General features: G+C 41.9%; 1 protein-coding gene across 1 annotated transcript; it reads left to right on the plus strand.

Moving 5' to 3' along the window:
• The first annotated feature begins 11,260 nt into the window (after nt 1–11,260).
• Nucleotides 11,261–18,384, plus strand: NEFM (neurofilament medium chain). Its single transcript, XM_082252936.1, has 3 exons — nt 11,261–12,350; nt 14,360–14,484; nt 16,215–18,384. Exons 1-3 carry the CDS (start codon nt 11,313–11,315, stop codon nt 17,839–17,841), a joined length of 2,790 nt encoding a protein of 929 aa, XP_082109062.1. The 5' UTR covers nt 11,261–11,312; the 3' UTR covers nt 17,842–18,384.
• Nucleotides 18,385–19,643: the final 1,259 nt, after the last annotated feature.

The following is a 19,643-nucleotide window of genomic DNA, read 5'->3' on the forward strand; positions in this document are numbered from 1 at the left end:
TCCTGAAAAACTCTTAATGCAGGGTGGGGACTGGTGCCAACGCGTGGCCTCACTCCCTGCTCAGCTGATTGGAGGAGACCTCCTCTTCTGCAGAACTGGCTGATCTTCAGACTGAATGCAGATACAACCTCTACAGCCTTTAGTCCCATATCATTGCATGTTGCGTCATTTCACTGTAATATCTCATAATCTAACTCTCCTCTGCAACCTGCCAAAACACAGCTATCAATAATTGAATGCAGTCTGCAAGGGCACTTTTCAACCATTTAATTGCATCTGAAGTATTTTATTTGCTGGCTGTTAATTTTAAAATGCTGCCTTTGTTGTCTAATTCACCAAAGACTACTATTTAATCTCATATTTGATTTCTGGTGTGAAAAAGTATGGCCATGCATGAGACACTTTTCATTAAATGAAGCCAGTTCACCCTAAATTGATATTTCAGGTTAAAGCCTAACCCCACTTTGTAATAAAATCTATCACTTTTGGGAATAAAAAGGCAGCTCTCATTGCAATACCAACCTAATGTCCAGCGCTGTCTCCCACCGACTTACTAGTCTGCTTTTCAGCACCAGTCTTCTTTTAGTGCTCCAGCATCAATCAACCCAATTCCTGAAAAACCAGGGAGGCTAGAACCCATACCTTGGTGGTACATCATTAAGCCACCCTGGACTTACAGGGAAATGCTTAAGAGAACAGCACCATGCCATCCATCCTGTGGTACCATTCCCTGCAGCATTTAGGACCCACCATCGGAGGAAGATGACCCACAACCTTATGCAACCGAACCAAAGACCCACAAAAAACGATGCAGTCTATGTATAAATGTTTTCATCCAAGATTCATAAAACTTTTACAGCAGACTAAATTTTTACCAAAGATTCAGATAAAAAAATGTGTGAATTTTGGGTGAACATTGTGTGACTCTTGGGAGAAAATCCGCCTCCTATATGTATGCATACATTTTTCAAAAAGTAAAATTGTGTGTGTGTTGATCAAGAGTTGTGGGGGCAATTACCCAGAGGGTAGGAGCAACCTGCAATTGATCTTTAAAAGAAGGTAAGAGTGTTAAATCACACAGTAAATTTAGTTTGAGACAGAATTCTATTTGAAAGTGGGGGAGTTGGCAAACATTTAAAGCCCTACTTAAGTCTCAGAAATAGATATGCAGTCATAAAGAAATTGTACTGACAACCCCAAGTTTTTTCTGGTCTTACTTCTATTTTCCAGTTACAGCAGTTGTACAAGGCATCTTAGTAGGACTATGCAGGCCAACAAGCACCAGAAACGATCAACTACTTTCGGTATTTTACACAGACCTGGTCTGCCTTCCCCTTCTCTGCAATACATGTCTGTGTGAGAAAGCTTGTGCTGAAGGGTGTGGCTGTTACTCAGCTCTGCCAGCACTACCCACTGCAGTATGAGAGCAGGAAGTGGCATTGTCACTAACAGAAAAAAAAGTATTTTAAAGCATTTTAAGCAAAAATCACTCACAAATTATTACTTGTGGGGGTACAGGACTATAAAAAGATATATAAAGAATTTACATAATTATATAAATGACCAGCAGGAGACAACTATGACTAAGCAGGACAGCAAGGGAGAAATCTCAGCATTTACAGCCTACCTGCTAAATTAGCTCTTATCTTCATTTCAGTATTCATCCCAGACATCTGGATGTCCACTGGTCAAGCCTTATAGTTGTCAGAATATATTCCTTATCAACAATCTGGAATCAGAGCATGTAAAATACAGGCCATTGTGATCCATGGTTCCAGCTTTCTTTCCACTGCAGCCCTGCTTAAACAAATTGGAGCTAAAAGACTTCATGAAATCACTCCTAGGAGGAGAGGTACCCAAATAAAGCACACCAAAAATAATGATAAATCATGAAATACAGAAAACATTAACCCTTAAAGTGATATTAAACAGAGAAGCAATAATTTATTCACATAAACCATATATACTGTATATCATGCCACTGTGTTTTTTTAATCCACTGCATACCTTATTCCTGCAACACTGTTGGGTGGTCACATGATCTTTCCCTGTCTTTGACATCTGTATGGAAAGATCATTGGGTGGGGCATCTATTACTGATGTATGCTGCCTCCAGTGTGAGTCTGTGCCTACACAGCCCTGATTTGTGTTGTGCCAAAAAAGTCATGGCTAAAAAAAGAAAACCAGTTTCAGAAAAGAAATTCAAGTTAAACTATAAAAAAAAATTAAATAAAAAACAGTTTTACAGCTCCCTTTAAATCTTTATTGAACATCAAATGTGTATTTTTGTGCATTAATATGGTATTGGCGGAGTCAAACATGACTAACACTAACTTTAAAGACTTGAAATTCAAGTTGTTCATCCAAGCCTTTTTTTTTTTTTACTTTACAGGTTTTAGCAATTACATTTGATATATTTACATTAAAACGAAGTATTTTGTGCGTTTCTTAGTGAATGTAATTAGCATACTATATCCCACCCACAAAGTGTTTAGCAATAGGAGAACATGAACAAGGAGGGAGGGGAGTGTCATTTACCATTGTGTATATGCCCACATGTATGACTTTATAGTCATGTAGGCTGCACAGATAAGAAAAAGAAGGAAATTAAAAGCTTATACGGGAAATGAAAATGGAGCATGCTCTGTAGATGACACCAGCTGGTCTACACAATCTCAGACTGCAGTGGGGACACAGAAAACATGGGAGGGACAGCTGAAGGCATAATTAACTAGGTATATTTCAATCTTATTCAAGATACTACATATCATAGGAGCTTCAGGTGTCCCTCCAAGAAACATGAAAAAATATGCATACTAAGAAAATCAAAATAATATATTAAAAAAAGTCTTATTTGGCTGATAATTAAAACATAGCGCTTAAAATCCCCCACCTCCTACATGTTAAAACCAATTAAAAAAAAAAAAAAATAATCTGTTGGTCTTGGGATTATGCACTTATCAATATTGTAATTTACCTGGAAAACGTAGGTAAACTGCCTCTTACATCAGGAGGCACAAACATCCAGGTTCCTGGAAATCAGGTTAGTTGACCTGTTTAGCACCCTTGGTTTGTGAGTAAATAAAATATTGATCCAGCATCCTCTGATGATACCTTGGCGATTCCTCCTCCTGTCCCCTGGGCCCTATTATAAACCTGTGAAACTAACTATCACAATGATGGGCCAAAAGTGGGGCTTAGGAAAAGGTGGAAGGGGGCATAGCCAGCCTCTCAATCATGGAAAGTTAATTGATATTTTGAAAAGCAGAACACTGTTGGATCCGAGGCAACTGTATAGCTCAATAGGAAAGCTGACTTGATGTACAGGAACTTGCAGGTGCTTATCGTATGATGCAAATCATGGGTTAGGTGATTTTTTCACTTTAGGCTTACTTTAAGGCCCCATATACACTTAGCGTTTTGTGAACGTGTGATTCTGTGTGTGTGTTTTCACGCAACATGCATAGGGCAGCTAACTAGTTCTAATGGGTCTGCCCTATACACTACAGACATGCTAAAGTAGCTCATTTACCTTTTCGGGCATTGAGCTTTGTGCATTTTTTACCCTGCATTTTGACTTGTTTATCAAGCATGTTTGCACACGTAAAAACTCAAGCCTGCTAGTTGCATTTAGTGTGCCATTAACAATGAATGGCACTGCAAGTGCGACACACATTTTTCATGCATTCACAAAATGCCCAGATGTAAATGGGGCCTAATAGTAAATTGAGTTGGCTATCTAACTTTAGTACGGTAGCAGTGCTTTCTGGGTAACATTAGGAATACCTTCCTTTCAGAGGTTTGGGGTTTCTCTTTCAAACCTGTAAAGAAATTGGGCACGTTTTCCCATGTGATCATGTGACCACTCTTAGGGCAATATCTATACATCTAAAGTGGCCTAATTTGTTGTGGTACCCAGCTAGTGTACAGGAGGCAATATAAATTAGGTATCAAAGCCAAATAATGTATAACGCAACAAAATGCCTATTCTTTAACCTCCCCTTTAATGGATGTTCTGCAGTTTCAGTAAATGTGTGTGGTTTAGAATAATTACTTTTTAATATTCCCCCCAAAAAAATTCTATACTTCCAATAACGAACTAATTTTAGTTTAATTAATGTCAACAGTTACGGTTAATGATTCCTAATTACACAGTTGAGGGATTTACTTAGATTCTTTACTATAGATGATTAATTAATTAACAGACAAGTACTATGCATTGATATTATCTGAGTTTTGTCTTTATATAACATTGTAATTCATATGTTAACTTTCTGAGTAGTGAAATTTGTTTAATTGAAGAAACAATGTGTATTTTTTGTTACTTTGAATACAAATTATAATAGACATAGGGCACAGTTCTGTACATCTATCACTTTAGTATAATTATAGTTGTGATTCTGTGCCCAGTAAACACAAAACAATAATAACTGCATTCTAATAATAGATTCCTAGCACTTTCCTGACTTGCTGAGTGTTTTATACCAAGCTGCTCTGTCATCTTGCTGAGCACCAGTCTCTTGCCTAATTAAAGATTTAAAATCTTCTAAAAGGGAGAAAAAATATTTTTTCTCTACTTTAATTAAATTTCATGTATTCAGCAATTGGCATTACACTGGTGAATCCTTGGAACTTTTATTCTTCAACTTGCCAGGTGGATAATGCCATTTGTAAGGGCAGTCAAGGTCAGTCTTATTGTGAATGTGATGCAGCCAGGACTGGTCATAGTGTCCCTGTGATTATGGTGCAGTGTAAAGGGACTCACTGCAGCATACTGAAAAATTGTCATTGTGACTCCAGTTATGCCAGGACAGTGTCTCAGGGTCTCCAGGTCTGGACTGTCTGGTATAGTCAGGACTGGTGGTCCTAGTGCCGCAGTTAGAAATAATAAAGAAAAAAGGAAGAATTTCATCAAAACAAGCTGCAACACCAATCTCTATAACCGAATTTGTATAGTTTATTATTGTACAGAAACTCACTTGTTATATACTACAGCAAACAACAACCTGTAAAACCATCTATATGTATATTGCCTACAGTGGCAACAAATTCTCCCCAGTATATACACATGGCATGGAATTTACACAACATGATGGTAAAGATGTATGCTTATGATAATAATGGGGTATTATCTCTCCCTGAAGTCTTAAAGTGTACCTAAACCCCAAAACAATAATTTAATAAATTGCAGGTTACCATAGTTACATAGTTAGTCAGGTTGAAAAAAGACACAAGTCCATCTGGCTCAACCAATAGAAAACAAAAAACAGTAAAGAAAAACCAACTATACAATCCCATATACAGAATTCTATACCCACAGTTGATTCAGAGGAAGACGAAAAAACCCCAGCAAAGCATGATCCAGTATTAGACCTTTGAAGTATTGCATTAATTCGTTTTTTTTTTTTTTCAGCCCTTTAACCTCTATTTTTTATTTTTTACAATGAAATCCTGTAAATAGCATTCTTCTTGTCACTGGGTGGCTAAGTTTGCTCCTCTATTGTATTTGTGGAGTTAGCCAACTGCCTTGGGGAGAAAATCCTCTTCCTTCTGGGACAGGAAGTGAAGAAAAATCTCTACAATGGGATAAAAATAGCTAAAAATGCACTAAAAAGTCGTTTGGCCTGTAAAAATATTTCAAAATGTAAGAGTTAGCTAGGAGATAGAACTAGGCATACTATCATGTATCATCTGGTCCCCATTGGCTATAGTGTCACTGTTTAGTCATGTCTGGTTATAGAAAATTAGCAATTGGGTGTAGCATTTTTTTTATGGTAGGCCAGTGGAACTTCTGACTTCGGTCCCCGGCTCCCTGGTGGGACCCACTTCAATCAGAGAATGTACAGGTGCGTCCTTTTGGGGGAAGGGGTTAGGGAAGTAAAGACCCTCTTTCATTATTTATAGTTTTAACCCTCCTCTTATGTTAGCTTTCTGTTACTATCCATGATGTTAACAGGTCGGTTTTGACCCGTGTCTTAAATCAGCCATAAAATACCCTCTGAACAATTATTTATCATCCAATTTGTTTCTTACCTTTTGGTTACCTTGTTAGGCTTCTTTATACTTGAAAAGATTGGTTTTAATATTTTTGGTGTGACCCCTTAGACCTTTCTTTTGATATCATACCTCTCATTTTCAAATTTAAAAAATGGTAAAATAAAGTCAGCAACTCTGAAACGTATTGGTCCTATGTTTCTTTATTTTATTTAGAGAAGCAGACAAGCAGGCAAAGAGATAGGCCCCTCCCTAACTACAGCTCACAGGGTTGAGAGGGGATTGGCTGTCAGTGTTACTAAGCAGAGAGAGTGTTTATGATTTCAGTTTTGGCACTTATTAGTGTCCTAAAATCCTATATTATAACTGGGTCAGAATTGACCCTAACACCATAAATGTCTTAATTTTCACCACAGTATTTTATAATTTAGTGAAAAGGATTCTTTTTCTATTACATTGTTTAAATAGAGGTTCCTGACAAAGTAAAAAAATATTGATGCAATAAACAAATTTATGTGATACTTATAGACATTCAAAACCTGAAAACGGGTCGGTTCTGACCCTAACATAAGAGGAGGGTTAAATTTGGCATAAAAAAAAAAACAGTAGTATTAATTATTAGTGGACTGGTGCATTAGGATGCGGAATATTGGATTGCTTAAGCAGATTTTTCTTTATTAGGCACATAACTGTGTATGAAAATCACATTTTCTCTATTATAGTTATATATAGCATCAAATCTTATTAAAGCTATTTGAAGATAGGCAGTATGCTGACTACCAGAGAATCAATGGAATGAAGTATTTGTATGCAATAAATGTTATGTTTTGCTCTTCTGTATTTTAAATATATGCAATAAATAGAGCTATACATATTTTTCACAGCGTTCATTTAGTATCCATATTCTACAAAATGACACAAAGCTAAGGAAGTTTACGTTGCTTATATCCAGGCCTAACTGCACAAAAATATAGCTAGTGCAGTCATCCAACAAACACAATGGTATTTACAGTTATTAAGCTGTCAATAAACTCATTAGGTAAGAATACTCAACTAACACCATGCTCTTTTACATTGTTCACTGTAGAATTTCCTACCATGACCTCTCATCTGGTAAGGTGGTGCCTTATGTGGCACCAGGATTAGTTTGTTGGAGCCAGTATGGTAGGATCTGTTTGAAGAACGAGGAGTAAAATGACAATACGGGAATACTAATCTCAGTCCTGCACTGCTTTGGAACAGCCACTGCTTACAACAGAAGCATTCCTTGACAATCACAACAGGTCTCATGCTTTTATCCTCAGGTATTAGACGAATGTTTACATGAATGTGTGCAACAAAAGATCATCAAATAAGTGCCATGAAATAGATGAGTGCCACATTAAAGTTTCCTAAATCTGCACTATCCCTTTCCAACTGTGTATTGTTCCTTTCCAATGTGTGAACTGTGTCAATGTACTGAGTGTGAGCTGTGTATTGTGTTGTCCTCAGGCAGGAACCTCCAAACCCTCCAAGTGCTCAGACAAGGGTGCTTCACATGATATCTTGGCAATTCAGTCATGAGTCACCTGACCCCTCGTATCCAATTGCACGGTCCACCCCTCCTGAGCTGCCTGGAGAAGGCTGGATGGCTGCGGAGCCGGCCACAGTGAGCAGCGCTGGGCTCAGCATCAGCCCGGCTGCTCAGTGGGGAGTGGGGACTGGGAGTCTGGGACATACATACCCGGCCAGCCAGAAGAATATGTGGCCGCGGCCCTCTCCGCGGAATCGGCCGTGGAGAGGCCAGCGGCAAGCGAGCAGCTGTCTCGGTCGGGACTCGGAGGGAGTCGGGACAGTCACGGAAGTGACATGCGCAGTTCGGCCCACCGGGCATATGCCCGGTCTGCCCTATGGCCAGTCCGGCCCTGTTGGCAAATAAGGTTTTGCTCGATGCAGCCCTCCTTAGATTGGGTAATCTTCAATACACTGCAAAAGAAGGAGGGTGCAAACGTCTAGCGCATTGCCACCTTAACCATTTATTCATTCTCATAGACACAAACATACTCACAGACATGAATAAAAACAGGCATATCGAAAACAAAACTCCAGCCATAGGCAGCGTCATCTACTCCAATGCCACACAGTTGGGAGTCTTACATGTTTCCAAGGCCAGGCCCCCTTAATCAGAGCTAAGAAGGTGCCTAAAGTGACACTTAAAGAGGTTGTAAACCCATACAACTTTTTTTTTGCAACCTGTAAGAGAAACACATAATGAGCTAGTATGCATCGCATACTAGCTCATTGTGCAATACTTACCTTAGAACGAGCCCCCGTCGTGCTGCCCACTTACCTGTATGACGGGCGACATGTCCAGTCGCCCGTCTTCCGGGATCGCGGCATCCGGCCATCTGATTGGCAGGAGAGCCGCGGTGACGTCACTCCCACGCACACGCGCGGGAGCAGACAGTCACGGCACGGGTCTCTGAAGAAACGGCACCAGCGGCCGTTCCTTCAGAGCGCATGCGCCAGTGACGTCACTGGCTGCATGTAAGGTAGATATCTCCTAAATGGTACATGTTTAGGAGATATTTTCAGTACCTATAGGTAAGCCTTATCATAGGCTTACCTATAGGTAAAAGTGTCAGAGGAGTGTTTACTTCCTCTTTAACTCTGGTTTAAAAAAATATATTCTATTCAAGTGTGTATTCCTCACTCAAAAAGTACCAGTGCTCTGAGCCTCCTCCAAATCTCTCTCTCTCTCCTGTTGGAGGGACTCTATGTTCATTCTCCATGGTCACACCGCAAATAAGAGCTTAGACACCCTCTCTTTCTCACTCAAGACTAACGGCTATGGACTATGGGATGTGTAGTGTACACAGAGCAGTGCGCATGACCACAACCAACACTGCTCATTTCAAACAAACAGAAGTGAGGGGGAAAAAGAGAGGTTTGGGAGCTCACAGAGGACATTTTACAGAGTCAGAAAAAAACAGTAAGAACTATTTATTGAACAAAATATTACAGAGCCATTAGGTAGTGGATATGTTTGAATTATTTTTGAAAAAGAAAAGACATCATTTAAAGTGGTAGTAAACCAAACTAATTTTTTTTTTTTTGTAAACCCTGCAAGGTAAAGGCATAATGTACTAGTATGCATAGCATGCTAGCACATTATGAAATACTTTCCTTAGAACGAAGTCCCGCAACACCGCCCTGTCACTGCTGGCAGGCGCTTCGATCTTCATCCAGTCTTGCTTCTGGGGTTACGTCCTCCAGCTGTCTGATTCGCCGTGCCACAATGACATCACTGCAAAGGCATCCTGTCCCTTTAGAGCGCATTCGCCGGTGACGTCACGGATGCGGTGTGAATAAATAGATAGATATTCACTGTACCTACAGGTAAGCCTTATTATAGACTTACCTGTAGGTACAAGTGCCAAAAAAGGGTTTACTTCCACTTTTATGTCATTGAAAGATGTACTGTGCCTGCCCAAGGTGCTGAACAAGGATGTGTCTCTACCAAAATTGCTGAACAGGAATGTGCCCCTGTCCAGGGTGCTGAACAGAGATGTGTCCCTGTCCAAAGTGCTGAACTGTATATTGTCCTTATTCAAGGTGCTTAACAGTGTGCTGCTGGCCCTCTCAATGTTGTTGAACTGAGCTATGTGCCCCTTCAAGATACTAAGATGTTTTGTCATCCCTGAATGCATTAAATAATATAATGTCCCTGTCCAAGGTACTGAACTGAGCTATGCCCCTCTCCAAATGAGTAAAATATGTTTTGTCCTTTCTAAATGTATTAAAACAGTGTGCTGTCCGACTCCAAGATGCAGAGATGTGTCCCTGTGCTGAACTGCATGATGTCCTTATTCAAATTGCTTAACAGTGTATCCTCTCCAGGATACTAAAATGTGTTTATTCTTTGTCATTGTATTTAACCTTGTGCTGTCCCTCTCCTTGTGCTGTGTCCCCGTCCAATGTACAATACTGATCTGTGTCCTTGTCCAAGGAGCTGGGCTGTTCAAGGTTCTGGGCTGTGTTGTCTCCCTGTCCAAGGTGCTGAGCTGTGTTGTCCCCCTGTCCAAGGTGCTAGGCTGTGTTGTCCCCCCTGCCCAATGTACTGGGATGTGTTGTCCTCCTGTCCAAGGTGCTAGGCTGTGCTGTGTCCCTGTCCAAGGTGCTAGCCTGCGTTGCCCCCTGAACAAGGTGCTAGGCTGTGCTGTGTCCCTGTCCAAGGTGCTGGGCTGTGTTGTACCCCTCTAAGGTGCTGGGCTGTGTTATCCCCCTCTAAGGTGCTGGGCTGTGTTGTACCCCTCTAAGGTGCTGGGCTGTGTTGTCCCCCTCTAAGGTGCTGGGCTGTGTTGTCCCCCTCTAAGGTGCTGGGCTGTGTTATCCCCCTCTAAGGTGCTGGGCTGTGTTATCCCCCTCTAAGGTGCTGGGCTGTGTTATCCCCCTCTAAGGTGCTGGGCTGTGTTATCCCCCTCTAAGATGCTGGGCTGTGTTGCCCCCCTCTAAGGTGCTGGGCTGTGTTGTGTGCCTGTCCATGGTGCTGTGCTGTTTTGTCCCCCTCCAAGGTACTGGGATGTGTTGTCCCCTCTAAGATGCTGGGCTGTGTTGTGTTCCTGCCCATGGTGCACTGCTGGGCTGTGTTGTGCCCCTCCAAGGTGTTGGGCTGTGCTAAAAGTAGCATTGCAACTCTCAAAGATACCGAATTCCACGAAATCCCTCTCAGAGCTTTGTATTGAGTTCTCCTTTTTTATAAACCTGTTTGCTGTATTTCTGTATTGTTTTAATTTGATTCTATCTCTTCCTAGTGTGAGAGCTCTGCATTGTGTGACCTGTGCCTCTCCCATATGTGGTGTGTGCTGCCCCTCTCCAAGATGTTGAAACAGTCAGCATTTACACAGCTTTAACTCTGCAGATTGAGTCTCCTATGAATAGTCACACCATCAGCTAAAGGGAGCAATGTACAAATATCAGTATTTTTGCAGTTATATCCATATTGTGCAATTTAACCCTTTATGTATTCAGCAGACTGGTGGCCGCATGGTAGAAATCGATGCCTTGCAGATACTTCTTGCAGCACCATCCACATCATCTCTCTGCTGCAAACTGAAAGGGGGGAGGGGTGGGAGCAGCTCTAAACCAAAGGCAGCTCAGCCCACGTGGAGAGCAGACAGTTAGCTCCTCCCCATGTGAAGCATCAGTCCCTGATCCCTGATCAATCAGGGAAGAGAATGCCGGTTCCTGCCGTGTTAGCTGATCTTCCCCGGGTATATAAGGAGCTGGAGAGAGTAGATCCTGCGCTGTGAGCCACAGACACCAGAAAGTCTTCCAGCATGAGCTACTCTCTGGAAACTATAGGTAGTCCCTCTTATAGGAGGATGGCGGAGATCAGGTCCAGCTACAGTCGGACCAGCAGTTCTCCTACCAGCGGATTCAGATCTCAGAGCTGGTCCCGAAGCACTCCTAGCACCATTTCCACCTCCTATAAGAGGACCAACCTTGCTGCTCCCAGAGGGTACAGCTCCAGTGACAGTTTGGAGCTGAGTCAGTCCTCCGCCTTCAATGGGGACCTCAAGCAAGTCCGGTCCAGCGAGAAGGAACAACTGCAAGGACTTAATGACCGTTTTGCCGGCTACATCGATAAGGTCCACTACCTGGAGCAGCAGAACAAAGAGATCGAAGCAGAGATCCAGGCCCTGAGACACAAGCAGAGCGGCTACAGCCAGCTGGGGGAGATCTATGAACAGGAGATGAGGGAGTTAAGGACCAACTTGGAGCAAGTCAACCATGAGAAGGCGCAGATCATCCTAGACTCCGAACACCTGGAAGAAGACCTCCAGAGGCTGAAGGATAGGCATGATGACGAGGCCAGGATCAGGGATGAGACAGAGTCTGCTATAAGGTCTATGAAGAAGGACATAGATGACACGTCCTTGATAAAGGTGGAGCTGGACAAGAAGGTGCAGTCCTTGCAGGAAGAGATCGCCTTCCTGAAGAACAACCATGAGGAAGAAGTGGGTGAGCTCCTAGCCCAGATCCAGGCCTCACACATCACTGTAGAAAGGAAAGATTTCCAGAAAACAGATCTGGCCTCAGCCCTGAGGGAAATCCGCTCCCAGCTGGAGGGCCACTCCAACAGCAACATGGTCCAGACCGAGGAGATCTTTAAGAACAGATATGCCAAGCTCACAGAGGCTGCCGAACAGAACAAGGAGGCCATCAGGTCTGCCAAAGACGAGATCGCAGAATACAGAAGGCAATTACACAGCAAGACCGTGGAGCTGGAGTCTGTCAGGGGTACCAAAGAGTCACTGGAGAGGCAACTGAATGACATAGAGGAGAGACACAACCATGATTTGACAAGTTACCAGGTGAGTCCCTCTGGCTTCTGTAGATGTAAGGCAAGAGCTATCTATGGGGCTGGACTAAGCTAAATGACACATTGTAGCCTTGTAGATGTAAGGCAAGAGCTATCCATGGGGCTGGACTGAGCTAAATGACACTTTGTAGACTTGTAGATGTAAGGCAAGAGCTAGCTATGGGGCTGGACTGAGCTAAATGACACTTTGTAGACTTGTAGATGTAAGGCAAGAGCTATACATGGGGCTGGACTGAGCTAAATGACACATTGTAGACTTGTAGATGTAAGGCAAGAGCTATACATGGGGCTGGACTGAGCTAAATGACACATTGTAGACTTGTAGATGTAAGGCAAGAGCTATACATGGGGCTGGACTGAGCTAAATGACACTTTGTAGACTTGTAGATGTAAGAAAAGAGCTATCTATGGGGCTGGACTGAGCTAAATGACACTTTGTAGACTTGTAGATGTAAGGCAAGAGCTAGCTATGGGGCTGGACTGAGCTAAATGACACTTTGTAGACTTGTAGATGTAAGGCAAGGGCTATCCATGGGGCTGGACTGAGCTAAATGACACTTTTGTAGACTTGTAGATGTAAGGCAAGAGCTATCCTTGGAGTTGAACTCAACTAAATGACAATGTAGACTTGGGGGTATAATGCTTGAGCTGTCCAAGGCGTTGAACCGGGCTAAAGGTTAGGCATGTAGACAAAGTGCAAAGGCTATCCTGGGTGCTGAACGGAGCTAAATGATACATTGTAGACTTGTAGATGTATGGAATGAGCGATATGATACATTGTAGATCTGTAGATGTAAGAAAAGAGCTAAATGATACCGTGTAGACTTGTAGATGTAAGGAAAGAGCTAACTGATACATTGTAGATCTGTAGTTGTGTGGGAGCTGTCCAGGGTGCTGAACTGAATTACCAATACACTATGGACTTGATTGGGAGTTGTCCAGGGTGCTGATTTGAATTACCAATACACTACTATGGACTTGATTGGGAGTTGTCCATGGTGCTGAACTTGACCAGCAATACAATGGAGGCTGCATGAGCTGTCCAGGGTGCTGAACTGAGTTAACAATACAATGTAGACTGAATGGGATCTATCCGGGGTCTTGAACTGAGTTAGCAGCACAATGTAGACTGCTTAGCAATGCATTATTATAGGAGAACATTATGTAGAGCAGGGAGTGTAGAACAAAGCTTAGATTTATCATGTCATTCTCTAGATCCACACCGATCTACTGAGAACATCATCTTCTAGTGCACTGACCTGCTTTATTGCTTCAGCTTACAAAACGAGTTTACTTAGAAGCGATCAAAGTGTGTAAGGTCTCTCTCATAGGCAGCCAGGCACAGAAGAAGTTAATGTTAGCTCTGATTAAATTTTTTCGCTTGCATATTTCATTTTTGCATTGCATGGAGTAGCATATTTTTTCAGCGTGGTTGTTGCACTCCTATGTTAGGATTGCTCAGGATCCCCCACACCCTCCTGTAGGAGTGTACAATGTAATGCAGGCAGTCCTATGTGCCTGTACAGGGCGCAGTGCCGTTTGCTCTGCTCTGCTCTGCAGTAACACTTGCCATCAGTGTTCAGGGGGGTGTGGCGCAGCTTGACTTTGTGTGCATCTGAGTGACGCAGTGTGGCTGTGTGTTAGAGGGGGAGTGGCGCAGTGTGTGGGGCAAGGTGACGCAGTATGACTGTTCCAAAGTGAGGGTGTGGTGCAGTGACAATGCATATACTGTATGCCTGTGCACGGTGGAAGGGGTAGGGGGCGTGCTGCAGTATACTGCTATGGGATAAGACAGCAAAGTGCGTTGTTTTGGTGCAGTGAGACAGTTTGTGTCATTAAATGTCTAATTTAGGGGGTGTGGCACTGCCTATCTATGTGGTGCAATATGACAGCATATCTATATGGTGCAGTGTGACAGGATGCCCTTGCCAGTCACATCAAAGTAATTTCTGCCAGCTGCTTTATGCCTAATCCTCATGATAGGGTCTGTTCCTTCCATAGGAAACCATCCAGCAACTGGACAATGAGCTGAGAGGAACAAAATGGGAAATGTCCCGCCACCTGAGGGAATACCAGGACCTGCTCAATGTCAAGATGGCTCTGGATATAGAAATTGCTGCATACAGGTACCGGGGCAGAGCCAGCAGAATATTAATAGCACTGCAGAGGCTGCAGGGAGCAGCAGAATGGGAAAAACTTTCACATCTCAGGGTGTGGGAGGGAATCACACAGGACTGCAGCCTATCAGGAAGCAGACAAGCAAAGCAATGCAGAGAAATCCTGATATGTTGTCCCAAACTGTGTAACCCATGAGAAGCTCACATTTGCAAGATTGTGTATATTACTTTGTACAAACATTTTCCAGTGGAAATATCTGCAGGAAAATGGTTACAGAAATGATAGCAAGGCAAAACACATTCAAGAATCACGGGGACACTGTTTAGAGGGCATTGCAAAGTTCTTGTAAAACATTTATCAACATACAAATATACAGAAATAAAAAGATCTTACGCATTGTATGGCCGGGTATAAAATTACAAATTATTACCCAGATCTATATCTGGGGCACTAAAGTCAGTAAATAAATGTAGGTATAGTTAGACTGTCTAATTTGGTTAAATGATATGTTCTCATGTGTTTTAAAGTTAAATGTATAAAGTTTTATGGCCAGTGCAGCTGAGCATGTATTTGTCATTCAAGGACAGATTTATTAGGTTCAAGTTTACAAGCAGCACTTTACTAGAAAGGGGGAGGCAAAAGCAGATGGGTAAAGCAAGACTAATTAAGAAATTGACTAATTTAGAATACATTGCTGAGAATATAGTACATTGCATATGGAAAATGTATGGCAAAAATTATACACAGTCTTTGCCTTGCAGGAGTATTTTAGATAACATAAACACCCTGATGTAATGAAGATGTGATTTTCTATGGTTATTTAATAAAGAAAGACACAAACACCTATCACAAGTTATCTGTGGATAACTGCACTTTGATCATCTTTATTATTCCTTGGACATCCTATCATATTAATAAACAATTTTCTAACACGTTAAAATGTGTAGCTTTAAGTGGACCTGTCACTCATGCACACTTTTGTGGGCTAAGCAAAATTCAATCAGTCAGTTCATGAAGAATTAATCACATTTTTTTTAGTTTTTTTTTTGTGTTTCATAATGCGCCTGTTATCTCATGTTGCTGAGATAATTCTCATGTTGTGTGTAATTCTAAATGAACTGATAGACTGCTTTTTCTCAAAACTTAATTCAACCTACAAAATGTTGGCCTCCATTTCATACCATTAATGGGAACATTTTAAAGGATTAATATGGCACAGTGGATGTAAAGTGACAGCTGTTAATGGGATTCTAGTCCCATGGGATTTCTTGGACAGTGATGTCATAAGACTGCTTTATGTCTCCATACAGTTTAAACGCACTACAGGGGACATAGGAAATACCACATACAAAAACAGCCAAATTAGGCCCTAATCTGTAGTGACAATAATACACAGTATGCATTTATTACTGAGCTGGACAACTAAGATCTGATTTCTAATTGGTTATTATATATTTATTCATAGCAACGCTTTGTGCACTGTTGTCAACTAATCCCAAATGTATTCAAATGGGTGCATTTACAAAAACTGGATACATTGAACATGGGAACCAATTACATTTCTTAGCTCATCTTATAAATCATGGATTGGGAGTTGTGGCTTGTTACAAAACCTTGACTTTGCTTTATTTAAAAAAGCCTCACCATCTCCAAGAAAGTGTGACACATTAATAAATATATTTACGTTTACAAAGTTGATGAAATCCTTGTTCTAATAAATCTACAATTGTCTTCATAGGAAACTTTTGGAAGGGGAAGAAACTCGCTACAGTTCATTCTCCAGCATTCCTTCAGGCCCCTCAGCTCCATCCAGACAGGCACCTATCACAATATCCTCCTCCCGAGTACAACATTCACGAGCTGAGGCACCAAGAGTTAAAGTGCAACACAAATTTGTTGAGGAGATCATTGAGGAGACCAAAGTGGAAGATGAGAGGTCAGACATGGAGGCAGCTTTAGCGGCTATGGCAGAAGAGTTTGCATCTGGCCTTTTAGATGGAGATGAGCAGAAGGAAGATGAAGGAGAGGAAGAGAAAGAGGGAGAAGGAGAAGAAGAGGGAGAAGGTGAGGTTGAAGAGGAGATTGTAGCAGCTGTAGAATCCACAGTACAGGCAGCAGCACCAGGAGATGAAGAGGAGGAAAAGGAAGAAGAGGCAGAAGAAGAGGGAGAGAAGGCAGAGGAAGAAGCAGAGGAGGAAGGTGAGAAAGGAGAAGAAGAGGGAGAAGAGGAAGGAGAAAAAGAAGAAGAAGCATCAGCGGAAGAGGAAGGGGAGAAAGAGGAAGAAGCAGAAGCAACAGAGGGGGAGGTAGAGGAAGAGGGAAAGGAAGAAGAAACAACAGAAGAAGAAGCAGTAGCAGCAGAGGGTGAGGAAGAGGAGGGAAAGACAGAAGAAGAAGAAGAGGGTGAAAAGGCAGATGATGAGGGAGACAAAGAGGAAGCAGAAGAAGAAAAAGAGGAGGTAGCTGAAGAAGAAGGTGGTGAGGGAGAAGCAGAAGCAGAAGAAGCTGGAAAGGAGGAAGAGGAGGGTGAGAAAGAGGAAGGAGAGGGAGAGCAGGAGGCAGAAGGAGAAGAAGAGGCTACAGAGGATGCACAGGAAGATGAAGTAGTAGAAGAGCCTATTGTGGAGACTAAAATTGTAAGGGTAAAAGCTGAGGTACAGGAGAAAGTAGCAGAGGAGGAAACAGAGGAAGAGAAAGAGGGTGGAGATGAGGAAGAGGGAGAGAAGGGAGAGGAAGAAACTGAGGAAAAAGCTGAAGATGAGGAAGAAGAAGGAGAGGCAGCTGAGAGCACTGAACAGCAGGAAGAAGAAAAAGGAGAGTCAGAGGAGAAAGAAGGGGAAGCAGAAGAAGAAACCAAAAAAGATGATGAATCTGGAGAAGAAAAAGAAGGTGAAGCAGAAGAGGAGAAAGCTGGATCCCCTGAAGAAAAAAGTGTGGAGGAGACCGTCACTGTGTCCAAGGCAGCATCTGTGGGAACAGAGAAAGGTGACGTAAAGGAACAAGAACCAGAAGCAGAGGAAGCGAGTAGCCCCAGGGACGATGGAAGGGAAGATACAGCAGTGAATGGAGATGTCGAAGAGGAAAAAGAAGAGAGTGAGGACAAAGATGTAGTTTCCAATGGCCTGGATGATAGTCCCTCAGATGATAAAGATGAAGGAAAGAGCCAAACTGTTGTAATTACAAAAAAGATTGAAACCACAACCAGCGAGGGTGAGGATGGTACCAAATACATCACCAAGTCAGTGACCGTCACTCAGAAAGTGGAAGAACATGAAGAGACCATCCAGGAGAAGTCAGTGTCCACAAAGAAGGTAGAGAAAGTCACATCACATGCAGTGGTCAAGGAAGTCGCTGAGAATAAGTGAAAACATAATCATAGCACTTCCAGCAAGCAGCAGGACTGAAAAAGCCATAAGATAAACTGCATGTAACGTGACAGCTTCTAATGGGCTTCTAGCAGATGGGGTTCTCTCGTGGGGTGGGGGCTCCAGACACTGTAATATTACTTTCTGTGCAATATTCGGGGCGGGGAAATGCATGCAAGTCTCAAATGTACCTCTCCCACACAACTTGGTGAATTCACAATAAAAAAGCAAACAGGTGCATGATTTGTGAAAAGGACAAACATAAATGAGAGTTTCCTAAGTTGATGTGGGCCTGGGTGAGAGTTAATGATTTGAGGGTCCTCAGCTGAATTATGCAAAGAACTAACTGAGCCAAAAATGGGAGGGAGGGGACCATGAAACGGATGTTTTCTCGCCTTAATAAATGAAATCTATCCTTATGTTTACCTCACTGGTGCAATTAACAGACTGCAGGTCATGGGAGAACCTGAATGAGTTTAACACAACTTGCTGACAGTTTATGTAAAAGCAAGCCTTGCTCAATAAAAGGTAATATTGGAACTATTGCATTGTGTCTCATTGTTTAAAAATATTTCCAATGATTTGCAAAAAGTACTTCCAAAATAGGTATATTCTAAAGAGCTGGCAAACCAATATTTGTGAGTGTTTTTGATGCTGTTTTGTGGTAAGGAAAAGGATTTAGGTGAATCCAGTTCATTAGGATGTACTGCTAAATTAAGACATTAAAGGCCATATTAAATAAGGCGGATATAATATTTAAAGCTGAACTTGAGCTTCACCTTTAGTGTTTACACAATTGTACAGTCTCCTCTCTGTATTGAAATTGCTTATTCTGATTTTACTATGCATTATGAGTCTACCTCATTTCCTGACAGAAGGTGTCGAGCATCATCTAGCTCCTACCTCCCCAGCCGGACTGTCCCTTTGACTGAATGGATTTTAGTTATTTAGTCATGGATGCAACCTGCCTAGGAACACCCACTCCCCCAGGCCGACATCCACTCCACAGAGCATTTTGATATTTTCACAACTGTTTACAAGAGCTAGGTCATTCTTGCTTAAGGGGTGAGGGCTCTTGAGAGGAATACTGAGGCGGATTTGGTTTTGATGTTTTGAGGAAGTTAAGTACAGCACCCTCCCATCCCCTATCATCAGCCATGATCTGCTTGCATTGGATGCCACTCTTGACCTCAGGTTCTGGAAATGCATGGCACCTGGCTGTTTGATCCAATAGTATTCTGATTTCTCATGCTTAAATGCATGTTTCAGTTCTGAGACTAGAGATGTGTTAAACCAGTGACAGCCAAGCAAATAGCATTTTTAGAACCAGGTTATTTAAAATAAAGCCTGTTTGAGTTTCTCGGATGTGACTACTCCACAAATGATGCCAGTACTGCATATTCTAGTTTCATAATAATTATAACCTCTCATTTTGCACTATGCTGCAAAAGATTTTACTAAGCTGTTTGTTGATTTATTTATAGTGATATAATTAGGTTTCTTGTGTTGTATCAGTAAATTGTCTTTATTTTTAAGATAAATTAAGACAATTTATTATCAAATCCAGTTTTGTTTTTACTAAAAGCAGTGATATTTATACTGTATATCAGGTACTAATATGCTTCAGAAGCATAGAGTTAGCATGTTACAAAAAACAATAGCATGCTACAAATCAGCAATAGCAACACATCGACTTTCATTAGCTTAATATATAATTAGTTGCTGTGGGTTATGTTTACACACAGTAAACCTTTTTTCTTAGCAGTCATTCCATAGCATAAGCTCAATAATAGAAAACAGTC

The sequence above is a fragment of the Pelophylax lessonae genome (genome assembly GCF_965119305.1).
Source record: "Pelophylax lessonae genome assembly, chromosome: 4".
Lineage (NCBI taxonomy): Eukaryota > Metazoa > Chordata > Amphibia > Anura > Ranidae > Pelophylax > Pelophylax lessonae.